Source organism: Coffea eugenioides, chromosome 8 (assembly GCF_003713205.1).
Source record: "Coffea eugenioides isolate CCC68of chromosome 8, Ceug_1.0, whole genome shotgun sequence".
Classification (NCBI taxonomy): Eukaryota; Viridiplantae; Streptophyta; class Magnoliopsida; order Gentianales; family Rubiaceae; genus Coffea; species Coffea eugenioides.
In genome coordinates this window covers 6,110,881-6,135,750 of record NC_040042.1, presented here as the reverse complement: position 1 = coordinate 6,135,750, position 24,870 = coordinate 6,110,881, and the positions used below count along the sequence as shown (strand labels likewise).

Sequence of the window (24,870 nt, the reverse complement as noted above, 5' to 3'; positions counted from 1 at the left end):
GTCGTTATTTAGCATTTATTTGTCGACTGCTTTTATTGGGTAAGAAGTCGTTGTTCATTGGTGTGTGTCAAAACCTTTTCCTTTTAGAAATAAACGCGTAATATATAACAAAAACGCGTGCACTTGAGCGTGATTTCATGCTTTTTATGTTTGCTTCTTTTTTTTATATGTATAATTGGTATGGTTGCTTCTACTGTGCAAAGCGGGAATTTCGTCCCACAATGGGCAGAACCACTATGGGCAGAACCACTACAATCGCAGCAACTCTGCCTGCGACCATTGTCAAAGGCTTATGGGTCCACGTGGGCTTAGGCAACCGGTAGGCAATCGTAGGTGAATTACGTAGCAGACGAATGTGGGACTTTTCTAAAGGACTAAATTGCATATATGCATATAGACTGGATTCGGTTGTAAATTAATCATCATCTAGGCAAATGCTCAATTGGGAGAACACAAAGAGCCGAGAGACAATAAGACGCAAATACCAAATTCCTTTTCTCAAAACATGAATCCGATGCCATCATTTTCCAATTTTAATAATATTCCATTTCTATGCATATGATTGTGAAAAATTTCTTCAATTTCTCTTATGGTAGCCAACTCTATTACTGAACCAAGTAAATAAAACTAACTGTTTACTAAAAGTTCATTATTCACTCTCACTATCATTAGTTAATGATAATGGATTTTTGTTGAACCTATGAAATGTTTGGTAACTAAAAATATATAGGTATACCTTTTACATTTTTTCCCTTTTTCCTACTTTTTTTTTCTTCTAAATCTTCTTCACTCTCTCAATTTGTTCTAGTATTTTTTTTAAGTTAATATTATACTAGTGTACAAGACACATTAGAAGCGTGTGCAAGTAATTAAAATTATAGTAAAACCTCTACAAATTAATAAATTTGAGACAATACAATTTTTATTAATTTAAAAAGGTACTAATTAATGATGTTTTTAAGTTCTCGAGTGTACTTACAATTCAAAGAAACATCCATTTAATCAACTAAAGTTTTATTTTGTTTTTATGTAAATTTTGATTTTTACTATATTTTGGTTATCCTTGTCATTAGATAATGTTAATATTTAAAAAGCCAAAAAATTTTGACACTACTTTACTTGTTAAATTTGTGATTTATAACCTATCATGTCCAGTATAACTAGTTGCGGAACTATGACTTAAGTTGATAACCATCTAGTTATTTCAACAGTTGAAATATTCAATCTTTGAAAACTTTATATTATGTGATTTATATTTATGATTATTTTATCTACAATCTCAATTCTAGTTTCTTGGAGTACTATGTTAATTATGTTTATGACTACTCATCTACAAATTCGATTTGGATTTAAAAGTCACAATGTTACATATAAGATTACTTATCTAATTTCTAAATTTAAATTAAAATCTACTAGGTCAATTATGTCACGATTCTAGTTTCTTGAAGCACTATGTTAATTATGTTTGTAATAATTCATCTATAATTTTTACTCCAATTAAAAAGCCACTATCTATGCAACATATAAAGTTAGAGGAGTTGCAGTTAGTGTAAACTTTTTTATGTCATTTTTTAAACTTTCTATTTTATCCTTAAAGAAAAATTAATTTTTGATCTGACTATTTAATCACATTTTGTCAATATAACAACTCTAAATATAGTAACTACTAAATTACAATAACCTTATAAACGAAAATTCTTTGATAGATTTATAATAAATGCAATTACATAAAAAATAAATTTTATATAAAATTAATGCAATTTTTGAGTGCATACAAATGCCCATATGTTGTTGAGGGGCATACATGTTATTTCTCCTAAAAGCACAATGGACCTTGTGTGAAACTTCTTCTACTTTCCGGTCACTACTTTTAATAGCTCTTTTCTGCCCTGCTCCACAGTGATGTGTTGTTCCTTTGCTCTTCCCACATGCATAGGTGAGTCAGCTTCCACCATAGATAAAACCTCTATAATTGAAACTCATGAAAATTGTCTGATAGCTTTGGAATGGGGATTGTCTGTTAAATTTTCTTAACTGATTATGTCTATTTGTATCTCTTGTATATAGTATAGGTTTTCTTATGTATAACTGAGAGCTTTTTCTCTTGTAAAAGAACGTTATTGCTCATATTAATATAAACTTTTACAGTTTTGCGTAAACAAGAAAAAACTTGTAATAGCAAATTTAGTATTTGTAAATTGAGAATTATCATATTTTCCTTTTCTTAATCTGTTTAGCAACCATTTGTATCCAAATTTTTTTCTTTTTATTTCTTCTAGCTGTTGATTTCTTATTCTGATGGCTGGCGATTCTTTTATTTGTTCTGCCAGTGCGATTTTTCTTAAAATGCCCAAGTTAGCCTTCACTAATCAAATCCCTTTTAACGTTTCATCTAACTTTCTGTTCTGAAAGAGTCAAACTGGCAAGGCTGTTTCTGCTAACCAAAGTCAGACAATGGAGTGGTCACATAGAAATTCAGAATGTTAAATTTTAATGAACAAGAATATCTGTAGAACCTTTTAGATGTAAAGTTTGAAACAAAAGCTACAAAAAGAATATTTCTTCTTTGTCATTAACGAGTCACCGAGTTTTGTGCTTAAACGGTCTAATTAGAGATCCAATAGCAGGTTCACTGAGTTGATCAGTTCGACCATCAGATCGGGCCAGGTTTAATAAATATGATTGAAACATACAATTGATAGACTTTCTTTGTGTTGTCCAATTATACAGACATCATTGATTAGTAATAACTTATTTTTAACAGATTTTTTATACATACACCTGATAGTTGTTTTTATAAAGAAAATAATAATAATATCTCTAAATTGAGCATAATCAAATTTTAGATGTTAGAATTGGGAGTGTTTATTTATTAAAACAAGCATCGATAAAATCAATTAGATGTTAGACTTAACTTAATTATCATGAAATATGTCATAGGACAACATATATTTTTAATTTTGTTTTATTTGTTTGTATTGTGCTATTTGTTTACCTTACATTGGGAACTTTGACTTTTATTCCTTTACTTTAAGAATAAGTAATGCATTTATTAAAAAAAGCATTCATGTTAGTAGTATAATTGCCAGGTAAGAAAATATCAAATTACATGAAATCAAGCATTCATGATATTCCTTATTCGTTATTATGTTCTCATTGTCCATATCAAGTGAAAAAATATTTATACATTTGCTCGAAAGCAAACAATTTAAACCTGGTCAAAATGCAATTGCAATCAATGTCTACCCTTCAAAAAAAAAATGATCAAGTAGAATAGAAGGGGTCATATACCAACATGTACAACTTATCAAAACCATGATTCTATTAACCAGCTTAAAATGACATACCCATACAAATTAATTTTAGAGAGTCTTTACTATTACTATTTTAAAACTTTTCCATGTCAAAATCTTCTGAGTCATAAAATAGATTTGTTCGAACATTAGTACGGAATAATATAGCCAAAACTACACCTGAGCTTTACACGTGTAGAAGAACATGAAGACTTCTGACAAAATTCACAACATGGCCACAGCAAAGATAAACAAAAAAAAAAAAAAAAACAATTAGCGACCAAAGCCTACACATATCCTGAACTAAATAACTGAAACATAGTCGTATTTTCTGAATAATAAAATGTTGTCCATCTTCTTGCTCCCTCAACAGCTTCCTACAAACTGGTGTCCTTATTGATCTATCAATTTTATTAGTATTGGAGACTAAGAAAAATAAAGGTGGATAACTCTTTTTAGGTTACTAGAAGTAAGATTCCAAGAAGCAATTAACCAATATTGGATTGTAAATAGCAGCTTCTTGTTGACTGCTTTTACACACATCACAAAAATTTCTTTAATCAAATTGACTACTGCTTCAAAGCATTTAAAGAGTGGAATGTACAAGATTTATCCACAACTAAGAACTATAATTCACATTGCTCCACCTCATCTCATTTGGCTCTCATTTATAACCTGAACAAACTCATTCCTGATTGCTTGTAATCCACTGAGGACATCTTTAATATTCATCCTGTCCCTTTGAATTTCTAAAGAGCATGAAACACCAATCCGAAACATCGATAGGTAGCATTCCTCCTGACTGATGCTGCCGCCTTTGCTTGTTTTGGTGATTATACCTGCTATGGATTCTGCTTCCATTGAGATCTTTGGATCAACAATTTCGATTACCTGATGGGAAAGAGCCGTCTTAACATAACTATGGAGACTAAAATCTTCTGTGAACATGCTGTCAGTAGGCCTTTTCCCTGTAAACAATTCAAGCAATAGAATACCATAGCTGTATACATCTCCTTGTGTTGATACCTCTCCACCCATGCCATATTCTGCAATTTCAAGTTCCAGGAGGACGGAGAAGAATTATTGGCTGAAATGCTGAAGGGATTGAAAGGTCGAATAATTGTGTACATCACGGACATTCTAATTGAAAGATTGTTTAAACTTAAGAAGGCATGTAATTGTACCTGGAGCAACATATCCAACTGTTCCTCTAATTGCTACTGAGCTGCTTTGATGTTGATGGGATCTACCTTCGATGGAGGAAAGAAATTTTGCTAGGCCAAAATCACTAACCAAGGCACGAAAATCATCACCTAGAAGTATGTTGCTTGGCTTTATATCACAGTGGATAATCGGTGTCCCACAATGGTTATGAAGGTAATCCAAGGCGGACGCAATGTCGATTGCAATATTCAGTCTTTGTATCAACTGGAGCTTCATTAGGCTTTGTCCCTCTTCCTCAGCTGAACTTGGATGTAACCAATTCTCTAAACTTCCATTAGGCACATATTCGAAAATCAAAGCCTTGAAATCGTTCTGCTTGAAGTCTAAACTTGAACAAGAGGTTATGATCTTGACAAGGTTTCGATGGCGGATGTTTCTCAACGCTGCACATTCAACCAAGAAGCTCTTATGGGCACCATGTTGGTGGAGCTTAAGAACCTTAACAGCAACCATTTGCTCATCAGGTTTGAGGACCCCTTTGTAAACAGAGCCATATTTACCTTCACCAATCAAATTTTCTGAAGAAAAACCATTGGTGGAATCATATAATTCTGCATATGAGAGCTTCTGATTCTGTTTTTCTGCTGCAGAAGTAAAAGGTAATTGTTGTTTTGAGCTTCTTAGTCTATGAATTGCATAGGCAGATATGAGTAGTAAAACTATAGCTAGAGGAATAGTAATGGCAATAACTATTACTATAGGAGTAGACAGCTTTGCTTTCTTTTTGGTAGGTTTAGGACAAGATGATAAGTTCAATGCTTTGATTCCTCCGCATAGCTTTCCATTCCCCAGTGCTGAAAAGGCACTAGAGTTTGCAAAGATCCCATCCATTGGCACTTCACCTTCTGGCATATTATAGGAAAGATTTAGAGTGCTGATGAATTTTAATTTTGCCAAAGAAGCTGGAATTTGCCCTGACAAATTATTCTGAGATAGATCTATGACCTGAATGCTTTTCAATTCTCCTAATGTAGAAGGTACAGAGCCTTCCAAAAAGTTACCTTTCAACCGAAGATATTCCAACATCTCACAACCATCAATAGAGGTTGGAATTTCACCAGATAATTTGTTTTCTGAAATATCCAATGACACAAGATTCTTCAAATTGCCAACTTTCGATGGTAATGATCCGGTGAATTGGTTTTGAGCTAAGAGGAGGCCAATAGAGAGAGATGAAAGACCAAGAAGTTCTTTAGGTAAAGCTCCACTTAGGCGATTCTGACTAACAGTAAATCCTTGCAAGTTACTGCAGTTACTCAAAGAAACAGGAATGTTACCTGTAAGCATGTTCTGTTCTAATACAAGAATCTGTAGTTCAGAAATGTCACCGATTGTTGAAGGAATTTCTCCTGTGAAGCTATTTTCAGACAGATAAAGCTCCTGCATTTTAACAAGTTTCCCCACAGAATCAGGAATTATGCCTGAGAGAGAATTGTTACGCACATCGAGATAGCCCAAGCTTGCAAGGTTTCCAATCCCGGAAGGTAAGCTACCAGATATAATGTTATCATTCAGCCACAAAGATGTGAGTTTGGTTGAAAGATTGGCAATGGCAGTTGGTAGCATGCCTCCAATTTGAATTCTTGACAAACTCAATATTTGTAGATTTGTGCAATTTGTTAAGGAGGAAATAAAGCTAATATCATTTGCTTTATCAGTTCCAAGGGGATTATGGCCAAAATGCAAAACCTGAAGTTCTTTCAGGCTACCTAGATTTTGTGGAATTGGTCCTGTGAGTGAATTGTCTCCTATGCTAATTTTTATGAGCCCTGAAACATTTGCTAATGTAGTTGGAATTGATCCAAAGAATTGGTTCAAATCAGCCAAAAATAAAGTAAGGTTTGGAAGAGTCAATCCCACAGTAGCAGGAAACTGTCCACTTAATAGATTGTTAGTAATAGAAAAGATCTGGAGTGTCGAAATGTTGTAGAGCTGAGGAGGAACTGCACCTAAAAGTTTATTTGAGGACAGCTCAAGGACATGCAGATTTGAAAGCCGACCAATCTCAGCTGGAATATTTCCACCTAGATTGTTTCTTGATATGCTAAGTATCTGAAGAGAGGAAATATTACCCAAAGATGGTGGAATGCTGCCTGAGAAATTATTCCTGGAAAGGCTCAGAGCATAAAGCTTAGATAAAGTGCTCAAGTCATCTCGAATTCGCCCGATGAGCCTGTTACCCCTTAAATCAAGAATACTTAGCTCTGAACAACCCGAGATATTTAATGGAAGTTCTCCCTCAAAGGAATTATTGGCAAAACGAAGATATTGAAGCCGAAAAAGTCTGCCTACTTCTTCAGGAATCATACCATGAAAATTGTTATCCGGAATATTGAGTTCTCTGAGAAAGGTAAGGTTTCCTATGGAGGGAGAAAGAGAACCAACCAAGTGAAATGATGACATATTCAAGACAGTGACTCTTTGATGAAGCAGGCCACATGTGACTCCACGCCAATCACAAAAATGAATGGAATCATTCCAGGAGCTTAGAGCCTGGAATGGATCTCCTTGTATTAGACCCTTGATGTCAAGCAGAGATTGGTAGTCTGTCTCATTGCTTGTCTCGAAATGAATTGCAGCAGCAGAAGCAGTAATAAAGATATGAAAAAGAGTACAAAACAAAAAACAAGATGAGCTTGCTAGCCTGAAATTCTTCCTTTCATATGCCATTGCGTACAAGAATTAAAGCTCAGAAAAGCAGATGATAGTTAACTACACAGAATGCATATATGCATCTTCTCTTGTGTTGACGTTTCATAAGAAGTTGACTAGTATCCTCTCTTCCTGTTCATGGCGTAAGCAGGAAAATGACCTTTCCCTTGGTATCATGCATCGAAGTGAGTGAGGAACAGGGGACGAAAATGTGCAAGAGTGGAATTTATGTATTTGCGTTTTTAGATTAGTTATCCACTGTTGTCTTTAGTTGAACCTTTGCATTTAGCAAGAATATCACCTCCAATAGTCAACTTTTTGAACTGCTAATTCACGTAGTCCTTTAAGTCAAATTTTCCATTTACTTAGTTTGGAATTTGGATTGGCATCTACGCTGCATTTGATGGAATACTACGAAAGCCTGCAACTGATGTCAAGTAAAAGATGTGATTAAATTCAAGGCTGAATGCGAACTCAATGCCTAACCTCCTAACATCAGACCAGAATGCAAGCGCTACATCCAAGGAGAGCTTTAAATTCCTAGCGGCCAACTCAGCTGGTTCTATAAACTTTTGTCAAGATATGTATTTGTTCTTGAGAAAAGAAGAATGATATCATTATCATAAAAGATATCCGCGTACGTTAAAGCAGTTAGAGATATCGGATGAAACGCTGCAGGGATCTTTTTCTTCTAGAATATCGGATGAAAGTGACTTAGAGATATATAGGATGATATATTAATATCTGTTATTGTATCACATAATTTGGACTTAGCAAGAAAATTAAAATTTTACACACACTAAGTACGTATGATGAAAGATTAGAATGGGAGCCAGTAGTGGAGAAATATCTCAAAGGATGTGATTTGGATAATATTCTTAAAATAAATCCTTTCTGTGGTTTGTTAAAAGAAAATGAGAAAAAAGAAGGCAAAGTTATTTTTCAAAATTATGCAGAAATCCATGATTATGCAGAATATTATATGAGAGTCTTTGTTGACTCTCAATCACTTGAATGGTTTTGGTTAGATCTCTATGGAACTTGATTATGAGTCCAATCCTAAGTTTGACATAGGAAGTTGGTTTGACAGAAGATATGTTTATTGGTATGTGAGAGATTTTTGAAAATTTTGATATAGTTGAAAATTATGATTTGCATACATTATTTTAGGTAACTGATGAAGATGAATTTGTCAGTGAATGTTTTGATTTGAATGAAAACGTGCATGAAAATATCTATGAAAACTTTTGTGGCAAAAATTATTTGCAAAAAGAAAGGCATGAACTATTGTTTGGAAATTGTTTGCGAAAAGAGACCCAGTCTTGATCATTGAATCAATTTGAAAATCTCAGCATTCTCCACTCTCGTTTTGGACTTTTACATCCTTAATAATCTCTCACTAGCGAAAATGATAAATATAGTCCCCCACATTTCCAAAAATATTTATTTTCCATTTAGTCCATCAAGTATACATTCAAGTTCCTAATCCAAAGAAAGCCACAAGGAGAAAAAGGAATTTACTAATAAACCAAAAAGGAAAACGTCACCACAAATTCTGTAGAAGTCCAGGAAATAATGTATATACCCTTTATGAATTAGCAAGGTTTCCCTACTCCTAATGCAAATTTATCCATATTACTAATTTATTCCCCATTTTCAATTATAGAAGAGGGAAAATTGAACTTGTAATTGTTGTAACAGGCAATCCCACAATGTTTAGATGCTACTTGTCTCTATATCTTTGTACTAAACCAAAACATTCTTAATCGTAGAAACACATATATGTCTAACTATCTAAGGAACTAATTATGGTTGAATAGCAATATAGAGTCATGATTTTATTACAAGGATAAGAAGTAGGAAAAAGCAATTGACAACAAACATCATAATTTAAATGTTGATGACTGCAACAGATTGTCCTTTACCTATCTTTTCTTAGAGGGACTCTTCTTTCCATTCACCATTTATCCAATGTCCAATGAAAACTTCAGGGATATGAGAAATTGTCTGATAATCGTCACTTTGTTTATCCAAATTCTGTACTTTGTGCATTAGCTCATCAGACATATCATAAAATCCAACAACTTCAAGCTTGGTCAAGTTTTGGAGGCCCAAAGGCAGGCCCTCCATAAGCTTGCAACCAGAAATAAGAAACCGTTGGAGACTGGATAACGATTCTTTTTCCACTCTTACCCATTTCAGTCTTTTTAATTGCCCAAGGTATAATTTCTTGAGTTTTGGGAATCCTCCAGCCTTAAAACACAATGTCTCCCCTTCATAAGCACCAGAGAGAATAAGAGCTACCAGATTGGGCAAGTGTCCAAGGCAGTCTATTGCATTCTCATCTTCACTCAACTCACTATTCAGCAAGGCTAAAGTGCTCAAGGATTGAAGTGATATTAACCATTCCGGTACTCTCTCTAAACGCCCAATCAGCGACAGCCTCGTAAGAAATCCAAGTCTTGGAGAGACGGAATGTTGGAGATCAAGGGTCTCCTCTTGTTCAATAGAGCAGATGTGTAACTCTCGAAGGTTGGTCAGCCTCAAGAGGGAGGAGACCAACTCCTTTCCATCTTCTCTCCTCAGCTTTGTGATCCATAATTGCCGCAACTGAACGAGCTTCCCAATCTCCCTTACTACTTTACCACTGTTTGCTTCTATACATGAAAGGCTCTCCAAGGAAGTAAGCTTTCCAATTCCATCCGGAGATTTAAAGCCCCAAAGTGCAAAGTTATTTGAATAATCACCCGCTCTGCCTACGCGAAGGGTACGGAGTTTACTCAGCTTTAGAATTTCCACAGGCAACTCCGTTATAGTGGTTCCGAACAGATTTAAAAATTCTAGGTTTTGAAGCTGCCCAATAGATTTTGGAATGATTTTAACTCTGGTGCCACTTAGATCCAGATACTCGAGCTGAAATAGTTTGAAAACTTCCTTTGGGATGCTGTCCAGTTCCGCACTTGCTAAGTTTAAAACCTTCAGGAACTTGGGACCACCACATAAAAACTTGGACAACAATGAAGTTGTGAGAGAATCTTCATACCCGAATGTTTCCACGGACCGAAGACACTTTAAGCTGCTGAAGCCTTGTGGAGGAATATAAGTGAAGTTATGGATTGCCAGGTGTCGAACTTTGTCAGGCCATCTTGTGCAATATCCAGTGATTATGGCTGTGAAGCTCTGCTCTTTAGACTTTGAAACAATGATTTCGCGCAAAATATCATGAAGACCACATTTCACCAATTTGACATCAGCCCATGTGTCCTTAACTTGGATTAAGCTTCTGTTGACGAGTTCTTTTAGATATCTCATAGCTATATCAGTGGCCATCATTCCTTCTTTCTCTTCTATAAATCCTAGTGCTATCCATTTACCAAGTAAAATTTCGACATTAATTGGATGATCTTCAGGATAGATACTTAGATATAATAGGCAGTTTTTGAGATGATGAGGCAAATCACTGTAACTAAGCAAGAGTATCCTTCTAATTCTATCAAGCTTACCGCTACCATCTACCTCACTGCCAAAGCCACGAAAAATCATCTCCCATTCTTCTATCCTGTCCTTGTCCTTCAGAGCCAAAACACCACCTATTGCAACAATTCCAAGTGGTAGGCCCTCACATTTTTTTAGTATTTTTCTACAAACTTTTTCTAGATTTGAAGGGCAGCCATTACTTTGAAATGTTCTATTGCAAAAAAGAGTCCAAGAATCTTCATAAGAAAGGGGCTTCATCTCATGGACAAAGTCATGGGATGCCAAACAGGATGCAGAAGCTACATCGGTAATTCGTGTTGTCAACACAACACGACTAGCAGTATTGCAGTCAGGAAATACATATTTGATAGTTTCCCAGGCATCTAGACTCCACACATCATCAAGGACAAGGATGTACCTTCTTTCTTTGAGGAAGTCCTTGACAAATTCACTGAGCCTAATACCTTCCATGGAATCCACTTGCGGAGGGACCGGTTGTCTAATTTCATCATACAATTGTTGAATCAAGTTCCTGATGATGACTTTGAATTGAAAATTTTGAGAAACAGTTATCCAAGCATGGCTCTGAAATTGTTTCTTCACTGCAGCATCATCGTAGACCTTTTTCGCCAGGGTGGTTTTACCGAGTCCCCCCATTCCCACCACTGAAACTACTTTCAAGTGGGAATGGTCATCAAGGATTTTGGAGATGAGCTCTTTTTTGGGCTGATCGATGCCAACAAGCTTAGCCTCTTCAATCAGGAGTGCTTGATCACGAATATCACAATCTGCGTTTGCCACGTGCGAAGAGCGGGGGCCTATTTCTTGAGTACCATACAAGGACTGGTACCTCTGATGCCTTGCAGAAATCTCTACAACTCTGGCCTTGATATCTTTTATCTCCAAAGAAATCCGATGGCGGGCTTTCAGATTTTTTGTTGAGCTGTAGATCTTTTCAACACGGCCAAAGAATCCATCCGCGTGTCCACGAGCAAAGCGGAAGGCAAAATCATCGAGAACATCCTCTATATCATAAGCAACTTCTCGAACCTGCTTGACCCATTGTTGGAGTTGAGAGTCATTGTCCTCCTTCGCTTCAGCTTGTCTGAGGAAAGCATTCATGTCGCCGAGTTCATCTTTGATGAACTGAACATCTGGTCGAAGTCCACCCAAAAGCGTGCTCTCTTGGGAAAGTAAGGTGGAGAGCTGCTTAATTAGAAAGCCTACAACACTCTCAGCCATATTCCTTGGATAAATTTCACAGGAGTTGGTTTTCCTACCAAAACAATCACAAGAAAAAGTATGCTGTTCTCTCTCCTGGAAAGGGGAGGGTTAACTAGCTTGTTGGAAATACCAAGATCATGTTCAGGAAAGTCGTCCTTTCCTTTCTGCGACTTGTGGGGCTTGAATTTAAGCTGTCCGTAGAATATCGAGTGGCTAGAATATAGATAGACATGTAGAATTCAACAAATCAAACTTTCTTTTGCGTTACTGGGCTCCATGGATGGAGACGGGTAGCTGAATGCCTTAAATCTGGACTTGACTGCTCAGTCGTTGTTCCTTTCTTGCTTCCCCCAATTGATTTTAACATGAAAATCAAGATGAATACTTATACTTTTCAATTAACCGTATATAACAAGTAATAAAATTTTAATCTATTATACTTCACGAATTATATTTCAATTTTTTCAAAAAATTTTAACATTTGAGTAAGGATAATAATATACTTTTTGAATAATATATAAAATAACAGCGACATATATCATAATAACTATAGATATATACATATCTAAGCGATAAAGTGATAAAATTTTAATAAATTTAACACCTCGTACATAAAAATAAGTTTAAAATTGGTATAAATATTGTATAGTCTTCGAAAATTATAGTAAATTTATCCATTTTTTTAAGTTCCGTAACATTCAAATATGTTCATTCTACTCATGTAAGAATTTATATGCGTAATTTTTTTTGAACACATATTTACATGTCGAACTTTTACTCATGTTTTTTCAAAAAAATTCAGTATAATATGCATATATATATAATATCTCATATTATACCCGTCACGTTATTTTATTAACTATGGTCCAATATAATCTTTGGGGCTGAAGTCGTTGTTCTTTGTAATAAAGTCATTCCTTTTTTTTGTATTTTTTTCGGCCTTTGTTAGGTATGAACTGTGAAGTCGTCATTATCCAGTAGTTGTCGTTGGGTACGAAGTCGTCGTTATTTAGCATTTATTTGTCGACTGCTTTTATTGGGTAAGAAGTCGTTGTTCATTGGTGTGTGTCAAAACCTTTTCCTTTTAGAAATAAACGCGTAATATATAACAAAAACGCGTGCACTTGAGCGTGATTTCATGCTTTTTATGTTTGCTTCTTTTTTTTATATGTATAATTGGTATGGTTGCTTCTACTGTGCAAAGCGGGAATTTCGTCCCACAATGGGCAGAACCACTACAATCGCAGCAACTCTGCCTGCGACCATTGTCAAAGGCTTATGGGTCCACGTGGGCTTAGGCAACCGGTAGGCAATCGTAGGTGAATTACGTAGCAGACGAATGTGGGACTTTTCTAAAGGACTAAATTGCATATATGCATATAGACTGGATTCGGTTGTAAATTAATCATCATCTAGGCAAATGCTCAATTGGGAGAACACAAAGAGCCGAGAGACAATAAGACGCAAATACCAAATTCCTTTTCTCAAAACATGAATCCGATGCCATCATTTTCCAATTTTAATAATATTCCATTTCTATGCATATGATTGTGAAAAATTTCTTCAATTTCTCTTATGGTAGCCAACTCTATTACTGAACCAAGTAAATAAAACTAACTGTTTACTAAAAGTTCATTATTCACTCTCACTATCATTAGTTAATGATAATGGATTTTTGTTGAACCTATGAAATATTTGGTAACTAAAAATATATAGGTATACCTTTTCCTTTTTTCCCTTTTTCCTACTTTTTTTTTTCTTCTAAATCTTCTTCACTCTCTCAATTTGTTCTAGTATTTTTTTTAAGTTAATATTATACTAGTGTACAAGACACATTAGAAGCGTGTGCAAGTAATTAAAATTATATTAAAACCTCTACAAATTAATAAATTTGAGACCATACAATTTTTATTAATTTAAAGAGGTACTAGTTAATTGATAAGTTAATAATATATTAAGTTCTCAAGTGAACTTACAATTCAAAGAAACATCCATTTAATCAACTAAAGTTTTATTTTATTTTATGTAAGTTTTGATTTTTACTATAATTTGGTTATCCTTATCATTACATAATATTAATATTTAAAAAGCCAAAAAATTTTGACACTACTTTACTAGTTAAATTTGTGATTTATAACCTATCATGTGCAGTATAACTAGCTGCGGAGTTATGACTTAAGTTGATAACCATCTAGTTATTTCAATAGTTGAAATGTTCAATCTTTGAAAACTTTATATTATGTGATTTATATTTATGATTATTTTATCTACAATCTCAATTCTAGTTTCTTGGAGTACTATGTTAATTATGTTTATGACTACTCATCTACAAATTCGATTTGGATTTAAAAGTCACAATATTACATATAATATTACTTATCTAATTTCTAAATTTAAATTAAAATCTACTAGGTCAATTATGTCACGATTCTGGTTTCTTGAAGCACTATGTTAATTATGTTTGTAATAATTCATCTATAATTTTTACTCCAATTAAAAAGCCACTATCTATGCAACATATAAAGTTAGAGGGATTACAGTTAGTGTAAACTTTTTTATGTCATTTTTTAAACTTTCTATTTTATCCTTAAAGAAAAACTAATTTTTGATCTGACTATTTAATCACATTTTGTCAATATAACAACTCTAAATATTGTAACCACTAAATTACAATAACCTTATAAACGAAAATTCTTTGATAGATTTATAATAAATGCAATTACATAAAAAATAAATTTTATATAAAATTAATGCAATTTTTTAGTGCATACAAATGCCCATATGTTGTTGAGGGGCATACATGTTATTTCTCGTAAAAGCACAATGGACCTTGTGTGAAACTTCTTCTACTTTCCGGTCACTACTTTTAATAGCTCTTTTCTGCCCTGCTCCACAGTGATGTGTTGTTCCTTTGCTCTTCCCACATGCATAGGTGAGTCAGCTTCCACCATAGATAAAACCTCTATAATTGAAACTCATGAAAATTGTCTGATAGCTTTGGAATGGGGATTGTCTGTTGAATTTTCTTAAATGATTATGTCTATTTGTATCTCTTGTATATAGTATAGGTTTTCTTATGTACTTGAGAGCTTTTTCTCTTGTAAAAGAACGTTATTGCTCATATTAATATAAACTTTTACAGTTTTGCGTAAACAAGAAAAAACTTGTAATAGCAAATTTAGTATTTGTAAATTGAGAATTATCATATTTTCCTTTTCTTAATCTGTTTAGCAACCATTTGTATCCAAATTTTTTTCTTTTTATTTCTTCTAGCTGTTGATTTCTTATTCTGATCAGTAATAACTTATTTTTAACAGATTTTTTATACACACCTGGTAGTTGTTTTTATAAAGAAAATAATAATAATATCTCTAAATTGAGCATAATCAAATTTTAGATGTTAGAATTGGGTGTGTTTATTTATTAAAACAAGCATCAATAAAATCAATTAGATGTTAGACTTAACTTAATTATCATGAAATATGTCATAGGACAACATATATTTTTAATTTTGTTTTATTTGTTTGTATTGTGCTATTTGTTTACCTTACATTGGGAACTTTGACTTTTATTCCTTTACTTTAAGAATAAGTAATGCATTTATTAAAAAAAGCATTCATGTTAGTAGTATAATTACCAGCTAAGAAAATATCAAATTACATGAAATCAAGCATTCATGATATTCCTTATTCGTTATTATGTTCTCATTGTCCATATCAAGTGAAAAAATATTTATACATTTGCTCGAAAGCAAACAATTTAAACCTGGTCAAAATGCAATTGCAATCAAATGTCTACCCTTCAAAAAAAAAATAATAATAATCAAGTAGAATAGAAGGGGTCATATACCATGATTCTATTAACCAGCTTAAAATGACATACTCATTCAAATTAATTTTAGAGAGTCTTTACTATTACTATTGTAAAACTTTTCCATGTCAAAATCTTCTGAGTCATAAAATAGATTTGTTCAAACATTAGTACGGAATAATATAGCCAAAACTACACCTGAGCTTTACAAAATTCAGGTTCTGACAAAATTCACAACAGCTTCGTACAAATTGGTGTCCTTACCGATCTATAACTCCTTTTTTCAGGTTACTAGAAGTAAAATTCCAAGAAGCAATTAAGCAACTTTGGATTGTAAATAGGAGCTTCTTGTTGACTGCTTTTACACACATCACAAAAATTTCTTTAACTTTATAGATTTAATCAAATTGAGTACTGCTTCAAAGCATTTAAAGAGTGGAATGTACAAGATTTATCCACAACTAAGAACTATAATTCACATTGCTCTCATCTCATTAACCTGAACGAACTCATTCCTGATTGCTTGTAATCCACTGAGGACATCTTTAATATTCATCCTGTCCCTCTGAATTTCTGAAGAGCATGAAACACCAATCCGAAACATCGATAGGTAGCGTTCCTCCTGACTGATGCTGCCGCCTTTGCTTGTTTTGGTGATTATACCTGCTATGGATTCTGCTTCCATTGAGATCTTTGGATCAACAATTTCCATTATCTGATGGGAAAGAGCCGTCTTAACATAACTATGGAGACTAAAATCTTCTGTGAACATGCTATCAGTAGGCCTTTTCCCTGTAAACAATTCAAGCAATAGAATACCATAGCTGTATACATCTCCTTGTGTTGATACCTCTCCACCCATGCCATATTCTGCAATTTCAAGTTCCAGGAGGACGGAGAAGAATTATTGGCTGAAATGCTGAAGGGATTGAAAGGTCGAATAGTTGTGTACATCTCGGACATTCTAATTGAAAGATTGTTTAAACTTAAGAAGGCATGTAATTGTACCTGGAGCAACATATCCAACTGTTCCTTTAATTGCTACTGAGCTGCTTTGATGTTGATGGGATTTACCTTCGATGGAGGAAAGAAATTTTGCAAGGCCAAAATCACTAACCAAGGCACGAAAATCATCACTTAGAAGTATGTTGCTTGGCTTTATATCACAGTGGATAATCGGTGTCCCACAATGGTTATGAAGGTAATCCAAGGCGGACGCAATGTCGATTGCAATATTCAGTCTTTGTATCAACTGGAGCTTCATTAGGCTTTGTCCCTCTTCCTCAGCTGAACTTGGATGTAACCAATTCTCTAAACTTCCATTAGGCACATATTCGAAAATCAAAGCCTTGAAATCGTTCTGCTTGAAGTCTAAACTTGAACAAGAGGTTATGATCTTGACAAGGTTTCGATGGCGGATGTTTCTCAACGCTGCACATTCAACCAAGAAGCTCTTATGGGCACCATGTTGGTGGGGCTTAAGAACCTTAACAGCAACCATTTGCTCATCAGGTTTGAGGACCCCTTTGTAAACAGAGCCATATTTACCTTCACCAATCAAATTTTCTGAAGAAAAACCATTGGTGGAATCATATAATTCTGCATATGAGATAGAGCTGGCAATTTGTCCCAAGTCCCAATGGGCTACCCATGCCCAAAGGAACTTTGGGCGGGATGGGTATTATAATTTGGTATTGGGTTTAAGTTGGGACACATCCCAACTATACCCATTAATGAATGGGAAAGGATGGGAAATACTTGGGTACCCATTGGGCTCAAATGGCAAGGGCTCCGTTTGGATTAACTGTTTTTGGTAGGTGTTTTTGAAATATTTTATTGTAGCAGTGTATATGAAAAATTTTTACTATAAAATTTTTTTGAAATATTTGATATATTAATATGGATGGGATGTTTCTTGAGTTATTGTATATTACTGTAACATTGTATTTGAAAAACTTATTTTTTGAAAAAAAAAGTCAATCCAAACGGAATCTTAGATTCAAAAATTATCTTTAACAATTTTTATAGTCATACCAGCGAATATAATCTAGTAGTCTTCCTAGTCATTATCCACAAGAATTTCCAGCATTTCAGTTAGTTTAGACCTGTCATCCTTGGACAATGATAAGGATAAATATTCAACATCCTAAGGACCTTGGCCATCTTGATATATGTTGGAATATGGCTGTATATCTATCTTTTCCTTTATTTGTTAATCCAATTTTTGGTGGGAATCTTGAGTATAAAGCACTTGCATGTTTATTTAATAAAACTAAAAGAAATTTAATAAATCAAAAATATTAAAATTATATAAAAATAAAAAATGAATTAAAGGAAAAAAAATATGTAGAAAATGGATTTGGGTATTGGGCGGGATTAGGGCTGCTTAGGGCTGCAAACGAGCCGAGCCGAGTCGAGCTTTGAGCTAATCGAGCCGAGCCTCGACTAAATTTTACCAAGCTCGAGCTCGAGCTCGAGCTCGACGAGCTGGCAAATTTCGAGCTCGAGCTCGACTCGAATCAAGTCGAGCCGAGCTCGAGCTCGAGCTCGAGCTCGAAAAAAAATAAAAAATAATTATTTTATTTTTAAAAAAATAAATAAAATAATATTTTTTTCTTAATAAATTATAAAATATTAAGGATATATACGTAATTTTACTATGAAAATAAAAAAATAAAAAAATATATATATAATATACGTAATTTTATTATTAAATAAAAATAAAAATAAAAAATATATATATATACCCAAGCTCGCGAGCCGGCTCGCGAGCTTACGAGCTTAATATTCTGAGCTCGAGCTCGAGCTCGAGTTTGACTCGAGCCGGCTCGAGCTCGACTTAATAGCGAGCTCGACTCGAGCTTGACTCGAGCCGCTCGCGAGCGGCTCGATTCGTTTACAGCCCTAGGCGGGATCAATCTAAACCCATCTCAAAATGATCCCGCCCAAGTTAGTCCCAAAACACATATGGGTAAGATTGGGCCCAAACTCATATGACTCGGTTCCATTTCAAACCCAAGCAAATCCCGCCCATCCCGCCCATTTTGCCACCTCTAATATCAGAGCTTCTGATTCTGTTTTTCTGCTGCAGAGGTAAAAGGTAATTGTTGTTTTGAGCTTCTTAGTCTATGAATTGCATAGGCAGATATGAGTAGTAAAACTATAGCTAGAGGAATAGTAATGGCAATGACTATTACTATAGGAGTAGACAGCTTTGCTTTCCTTTTGGTAGGTTTAGGACAAGATGATAAGTTCAATGCTTTGATTCCTCCGCAAAGCTTTCCATTCCCCTGTGCTGAAAAGGCACTAGAGTTTGCAAAGATCCCATCCATTGGCAATTCACCCTCTAGCATATTATAGGAAAGATTTAGAGTGCTGATGAATTTTAATTTTGCCAAAGAAGCTGGAATTTGCTCTGACAAATTATTCTGAGATAGATCTATGACCTGAATGGATGAAACGCTGTACGTTAAAGCAGTTAGAGATATCGGATGAAACGCTGCAGGGGTCTTTTCTTCTAGAATATCGGATGAAAGTGACTTAGAGATATATAGGATGATATATTAATATCTGTTATTGTATCACATAATTTGGACTTAGCAAGGGACCCAGTCTGGATCAAAAAAGCAATTTGAAAGCATTCTCTGCCCACTTTTTGGACTTTAACATCATTAGTAATATATTAGGAAATATGCTAAATATAGTCCCTCACGTTTCTTGAAAATATTTAATTCATTTTTTATTTTTTATATAACTTTAATATTTTTTATTTATTAAATTTCTTTTAGTCTTATTGTGAATTTATATTTTCATGAATTCATTTTTTCATCAAATGGGGAGTGTAATGCAATTTCCGACAAAATCATATTACCATAAAAAATGATCTTTGAGTTAGCAAGTAGCAGCATTGGGTAATCAAATTAGTCCACTGAGCCTGAATGACATTGATTTACACTCTAGAATGATCAATAATTTGCTTAAAAAAGATATGACATTTTGGTAAGAATGAATATATCTTCTCCCTGGATTAAACCAAAAGAATGAACATTTTGGTTTATTCATATATGAAGTTGACGTTTTCACTTCCTCAAAAGCATGAAAACAAAAAGGCAAAGGAAATAGCTAACAAGAAATAAACATGCAAGTGCCTTATACTCATGATTCCCACCAAAAATTAAATTAACAAACAAAGGAAAAAATAGATATATAGTCATATTCCAACAGATATCAAGATGGCCAAGGCACTTAGATTGTTGAATCTTTATCCTCATCATTGTCCAAAGATAGCAGGTCTAAACTGACTGAAATGCTAGAAATTCTTGTGGATCATGACTAGTAACACTGCTAGATTATATTTGTTGGTATGACTAGAAAAACTGTTAGAGATAATTTTTACATAAATTAAATTTTTTGGTGAAATATTTGGGCCCAATGGGTACCCAAGTATTTCCCAAATTTTCCCATCAATTAATGGGTATAATTGGGATTTGTCCCATTTTAAATCCAATATCAAATTACAATACCCTTCCCGCCCAAAGTCCCTATGTTCCATCTTGTTCAATAGAGAAGATGTATAACTCTCGAAGGTTGGTCAGCCTCAAGAGGGAGGAGACCAACTCCTTTCCATCTTCTCTCCTCAGCTTTGTGATCCATAATTGCCGCAACTTTTACAGTTTTGCGTAAACAAGAAAAAACTTGTAATAGCAAATTTAGTATTTGTAAATTGAGAATTATCATATTTTCCTTTTCTTAATCTGTTTAGCAACCATTTGTATCCAAATTTTTTTCTTTTTATTTCTTCTAGCTGTTGATTTCTTATTCTGATCAGTAATAACTTATTTTTAACAGATTTTTGATACACACCTGGTAGTTGTTTTTATAAAGAAAATAATAATAATATCTCTAAATTTAGTATAATCAAATTCTAGATGTTAGAATTGGGTGTGTTTATTTATTAAAACAAGCATCAATAAAATCAGTATAGACTTAACTTAATTATCATGAAATATGTCATAGGACAACATATATTTTTAATTTTGTTTTATTTGTTTGTATTGTGCTATTTGTTTACCTTATATTGGGAACTTTGACTTTTATTCCTTTACTTTAAGAATAAGTAATGCATTTATTAAAAAAAGCATTCATGTTAGTAGTATAATTACCAGCTAAGAAAATATCAAATTACATGAAATCAAGCAATCATGTTATTCCTTATTCGTTATTATGTTCTCATTGTCCATATCAAGTGAAAAAAAAATATTTATAGATTTGCTCGAAAGCAAACAATTTAAACCTGGTCAAAATGCTATTGCAATCAAATGTCTACCCTTCAAAAAAAAAAAATGATCAAGTAGAATAGAAGGGGTCATATACCAACATGTACAACTTATCAAAACCATGATTCTATTAACCAGCTTAAAATGACATACTCATACAAATTAATTTTAGAGAGTCTTTACTATTACTATTTTAAAACTTTTCCATGTCAAAATCTTCTGAGTCATAAAATAGATTTGTTCGAACATTAGTACGGAATAATATAGCCAAAACTACACCTGAGCTTTGCACGTGTAGAAGAACATGAAGCGTACCTAACACAACATGGCCACAGCAAAGATAAACAAAAAACATAGTCGTATTTGTAGAAAAACTGTAATATTAGTGGCAATGTACAGTTTCCCCCAAAATAGGGCAGTATGCAATTAAGTGATTCAAAAATTCGAATTTGAAGATAACCCCAAAAAAAGCAAATGGAATTTCCCGCCCCGTTACTATCCTTAGCCAAAACTACACCTGACCTTTACACGTGTAGAAGAACATGAAGCGTGCCTGCACTAACTTCTGACAAAATTCACAACATGGCCACAGCAAAGATAAACCAAAAAAAAAAAAAAACAATTAGCGACCAAAGCCTACACATATCCTGAACTAAATAACTGAAACATAGTCGTATTTTCTGAATAATAAAATGTTGTCCATCTTCTTGCTCCCTCAACAGCTTCCTACAAACTGGTGTCCTTATTGATCTATCAATTTTATTAGTATTGGAGACTAAGAAAAATAAAGGTGGATAACTCTTTTTAGGTTACTAGAAGTAAAATTCCAAGAAGCAATTAACCAATATTGGATTGTAAATAGCAGCTTCTTGTTGACTGCTTTTACACACATCACAAAAATTTCTTTAATCAAATTGACTACTGCTTCAAAGCATTTAAAGAGTGGAATGTACAAGATTTATCCACAACTAAGAACTATAATTCACATTGCTCCACCTCATCTCATTTGGCTCTCATTTATAACCTGAACAAACTCATTCCTGATTGCTTGTAATCCACTGAGGACATCTTTAATATTCATCCTGTCCCTTTGAATTTCTAAAGAGCATGAAACACCAATCCGAAACATCGATAGGTAGTGAAGAAGCGCGGAGCTTCCCCTGACCGAGCTGACCTGGTGAGCTCGGTGTGCCGATGGAAGAGCTGGTCCCAATCCTGCAAAACAAACAAGGGTAAACTAGCAGTGGGGGCCCGAGGGTTGTCCCCGAGGGCGCTCCGACGGTCAAATTAGTCCTGGCCGGTGGACGGAGCGGTTTTCGATAATGTATTGTACGAGCAATCTGCTAATAGTCAGCGTACCTTGCACAGTTGGTATGTGCTACCATTTATCCCCGCTTAGGAGTCCGACCTCCGTACGTTTCGGGACTTGCCCTGAATAGCTCCCAATCCCGTGCCTGGGGGGATCCTCCCGCCCTCTGCGGGGCAGCTCCTGGGAGCATCCCGGAGCCCTAATGGCCGAGCCCTCTTGGACTGGTTCCCAGTGGGCCCCAAGGCGCGAGCCCAGCTCGGATTGCCCCTGGGCTGACACGTGTACGGGCCCAGGATGGGGCCTCCGCACTAGCCCCCTAGATTAGGTCAGGCTCCCGGGCAAACCTGGTCTATCTCCTAGCCACGTGGAAGCCCATCATTACACTGCTCTGCCGCGGTCACCTCCAGCACAGGGCTGTCATTGGGAAGCGTCGCCCGCGTCCTTTCAATGGTCGCGTCCCTTCGGTTTCCGTACCTCCATTAAGTGCGTTCACATGGGGCGGTTCAAATTCAAGCAAACCGTTTCCCCCCATTTCGTCCCCTATAAATAGTGGCTGCCAAAATCCGGTAAACTCTATTTGCCATTTTCTCTTTCCCCGTGCGTTTACAACTTCAGTAGTGCATTTCCGGCCAACCAGGACCCAGATTCCGGCAAGTCATCAGTAAGTGTTTCCCCCCCCCTTTCTCGCATTTTCTCCTTCCTTTTGCCGTCCTCTGCGTTTTTATGTCAGGCCTCTCCGACGTGACTTCCTCCAACTCCCAGACTCCCCCCCGCCGTAGAGCCACCAGGATCTTCATTTCCTCCTCATCTCCATCTTCATCATCTCCCCCTCCTCTTCCTTCTTCATCTTCTGCTTCCAACCCTAACTTTCCCCTTCCCGACTTGCTCGAGCCCATCGACATCATGAGTTCCCCATCTGCCCACTCCCCTTCTGCCCGGCTCCTGGAGGAGGTGGCCGAGCTTGACGCCCTCATCAGGCGGCAAGCAGTCTCCACCCCTCCCCCCCAGTCCCCTAACGATTCCCCCGGCGGAGCCCGAGGTGGAGCTGGGGAGGACCGGGGCTCCTCTGGGGGGACCCCCGCTTTCGAGCAGGGGGAGGACCCCGAGTTCTCCTACGGGCATCCTGACCTGCAGGAGGCCACCCTATCGCCCCAGGCTGTGGCCGAGCTGGCCAAGTCTTATTCCATCCCTCCGGCCTACGAGCCGAGGGCGGCCGGGCCCGGCGATCGGGCCTGCAGACCTCCCTCCGGCTTTGTTGCCATCTACAGGGAGCAGCTCATCGCAGGGCTTCGTCTCCCCATTCCTTCAGCTCTAACCGAGATTCTGAGCTACTGGGGGCTCAGAATCACTCAAGTCCACCCCACCTCTATCAGGATCATTACTGGATTCCTGATCTACTGCCTGCTCCGCGATATCCCCTACTCCCTTTCCCTCTTCCGGGCTGCCTTCATATTTAAGGCCGCCCTACCCGGGTGGTACTACTTCTCCCGCCGCGGTCCCCAAACCCGGGGAGGGAAAGGCGCCCAGGAGCTATTCCACGGGGTCCCTTCTTCCGTAAAAAGTTGGAAGGAGGACTTCTTCTTTGTCAAGTCCACCCATTTTCCCCCCAACGTGTGGAAGGTTGGAAAAGTCCAAGCCGATTCCTTCCCGGAGGACCTGGACTATGAAACCCTCAGCCAGCTGTCGGAATCCCTGGTGAAGCTTGACGCCACCAAGTTCTCTACAGCACAGATCTCCGCGGCCGGGCTGATGGGGACGTTGTCTGAATCCTCCGGGGAGGTGGTGACCCCCGAGCCCAACCTCGACACCTGTAACGCCAACTTTGCCCTTTTTGCCTGTTGTATCCACAGCATGTCGTAATGCTATAGGCTGTCCGGCCTTTTACTGACTTAGCCGTGTTTTCTGCAGTGAGGAAGCTCTCCCTGCTGCTGGGCCTGCCTGCCGAGGAGGACACCCCCGCTTCCCATCCAGAGGCAACCGAGGAAGCCCCCGGGGCGCCTCCGACCTCGGGGGGAGGCCAAGCCCCCCAAACACAAACGCAAGACACCTCCTCCCCCTCCAAGAAGGCCGCCAACAACAAGAAAAAGGCGACCGGGCAGAAGAGGGGCCGAGCCGACGAGCCCTCCCAGCCCGGGAAGAAGCTCGCGCTGGTTCCGGTCCAGCCTCCTCCCCTCCGGATGTCCTCGGGGGGTCCAGTCCATTTGGGCGTCGGCTCCGCCGAGGAGCACGCCCTGCAGGCCTCCCCCCCGAGCTCGTGGCACTTCCACCACGTGGCCCCCCTGAAGCCGGGCCAGGCCCCCACTATGCATGACCCCCGCCGTTTCTGCCCGTCCTGGGAGCTCTCCATCAACGACCGTGCCCAATTCCCCGAGGTGGCTCGCCAGTGGGTGACGGGCTCGGTCCTCCCCCGGGACAGGAGGTGGATGGAGCTAGCCTCCCCCTCCGAGCTCCAGGAGGTGTACTGCACCTCCCAGGCCCAGGTAAGTTTTCCGACCTCAGAGCCGTCCTTGCTTTTGACCCCTCACTCGGCCGCACCTCAGACTAACTCCTTCCTTTCTTCAGGCCCACGCTGCTGGAGCCGCCTTGCTGTCCCGCTTCTCCGAGC

The 24,870-nt window shown here is 37.0% G+C and overlaps 3 protein-coding genes across 3 annotated transcripts; all 3 read right to left on the bottom strand.

Moving 5' to 3' along the window:
* Positions 1-3,941: 3,941 nt before the first annotated feature.
* LOC113780079 (putative receptor-like protein kinase At3g47110) lies at positions 3,942-7,187 on the bottom strand. The gene is made up of 2 exons (XM_027325898.1): positions 4,478-7,187; positions 3,942-4,339 (listed from the first exon to the last, which is right to left on the bottom strand). Exons 1-2 carry the CDS (start codon positions 7,185-7,187, stop codon positions 3,942-3,944), a joined length of 3,108 nt encoding a protein of 1,035 aa, XP_027181699.1.
* A 1,917-nt stretch (positions 7,188-9,104) lies between these two features.
* LOC113780078 (disease resistance protein RPM1-like) lies at positions 9,105-11,985 on the bottom strand. Its single transcript, XM_027325897.1, has one exon. The coding sequence runs from the start codon at positions 11,886-11,888 to the stop codon at positions 9,105-9,107; it is 2,784 nt and encodes a 927-aa protein (XP_027181698.1). The 5' UTR covers positions 11,889-11,985.
* A 4,170-nt stretch (positions 11,986-16,155) lies between these two features.
* On the bottom strand, positions 16,156-23,161 carry LOC113780077 (probable LRR receptor-like serine/threonine-protein kinase At3g47570). The gene is made up of 5 exons (XM_027325896.1): positions 22,900-23,161; positions 21,981-22,171; positions 18,891-19,126; positions 16,689-17,296; positions 16,156-16,550 (listed from the first exon to the last, which is right to left on the bottom strand). The coding sequence occupies exons 1-5, from the start codon at positions 23,159-23,161 to the stop codon at positions 16,156-16,158; spliced, it is 1,692 nt and encodes a 563-aa protein (XP_027181697.1).
* Positions 23,162-24,870: the final 1,709 nt, after the last annotated feature.

Coding starts and splice junctions, on each gene's coding strand:
- LOC113780078 (XM_027325897.1), bottom strand. CDS start 11,888: ATGGCTGAGAGTGTTGTAGGCTTTCTAATTAAGCAGCTCTCCACCTTA.
- LOC113780077 (XM_027325896.1), bottom strand. CDS start 23,161: ATGGGCTCGAGCAAGTCGGGAAGGGGAAAGTTAGGGTTGGAAGCAGAA. Junction 17,297..18,890: donor ACCAAAAGGAAAGCAAAGCT/GTCTACTCCTAT, acceptor ACAAATTGCCAG/CTCTATCTCATATGCAGAAT. Junction 16,551..16,688: donor AGTTGGATATGTTGCTCCAG/GTACAATTACAT, acceptor TTGAAATTGCAG/AATATGGCATGGGTGGAGAG.
- LOC113780079 (XM_027325898.1), bottom strand. CDS start 7,187: ATGGCATATGAAAGGAAGAATTTCAGGCTAGCAAGCTCATCTTGTTTT. Junction 4,340..4,477: donor AGTTGGATATGTTGCTCCAG/GTACAATTACAT, acceptor TTGAAATTGCAG/AATATGGCATGGGTGGAGAG.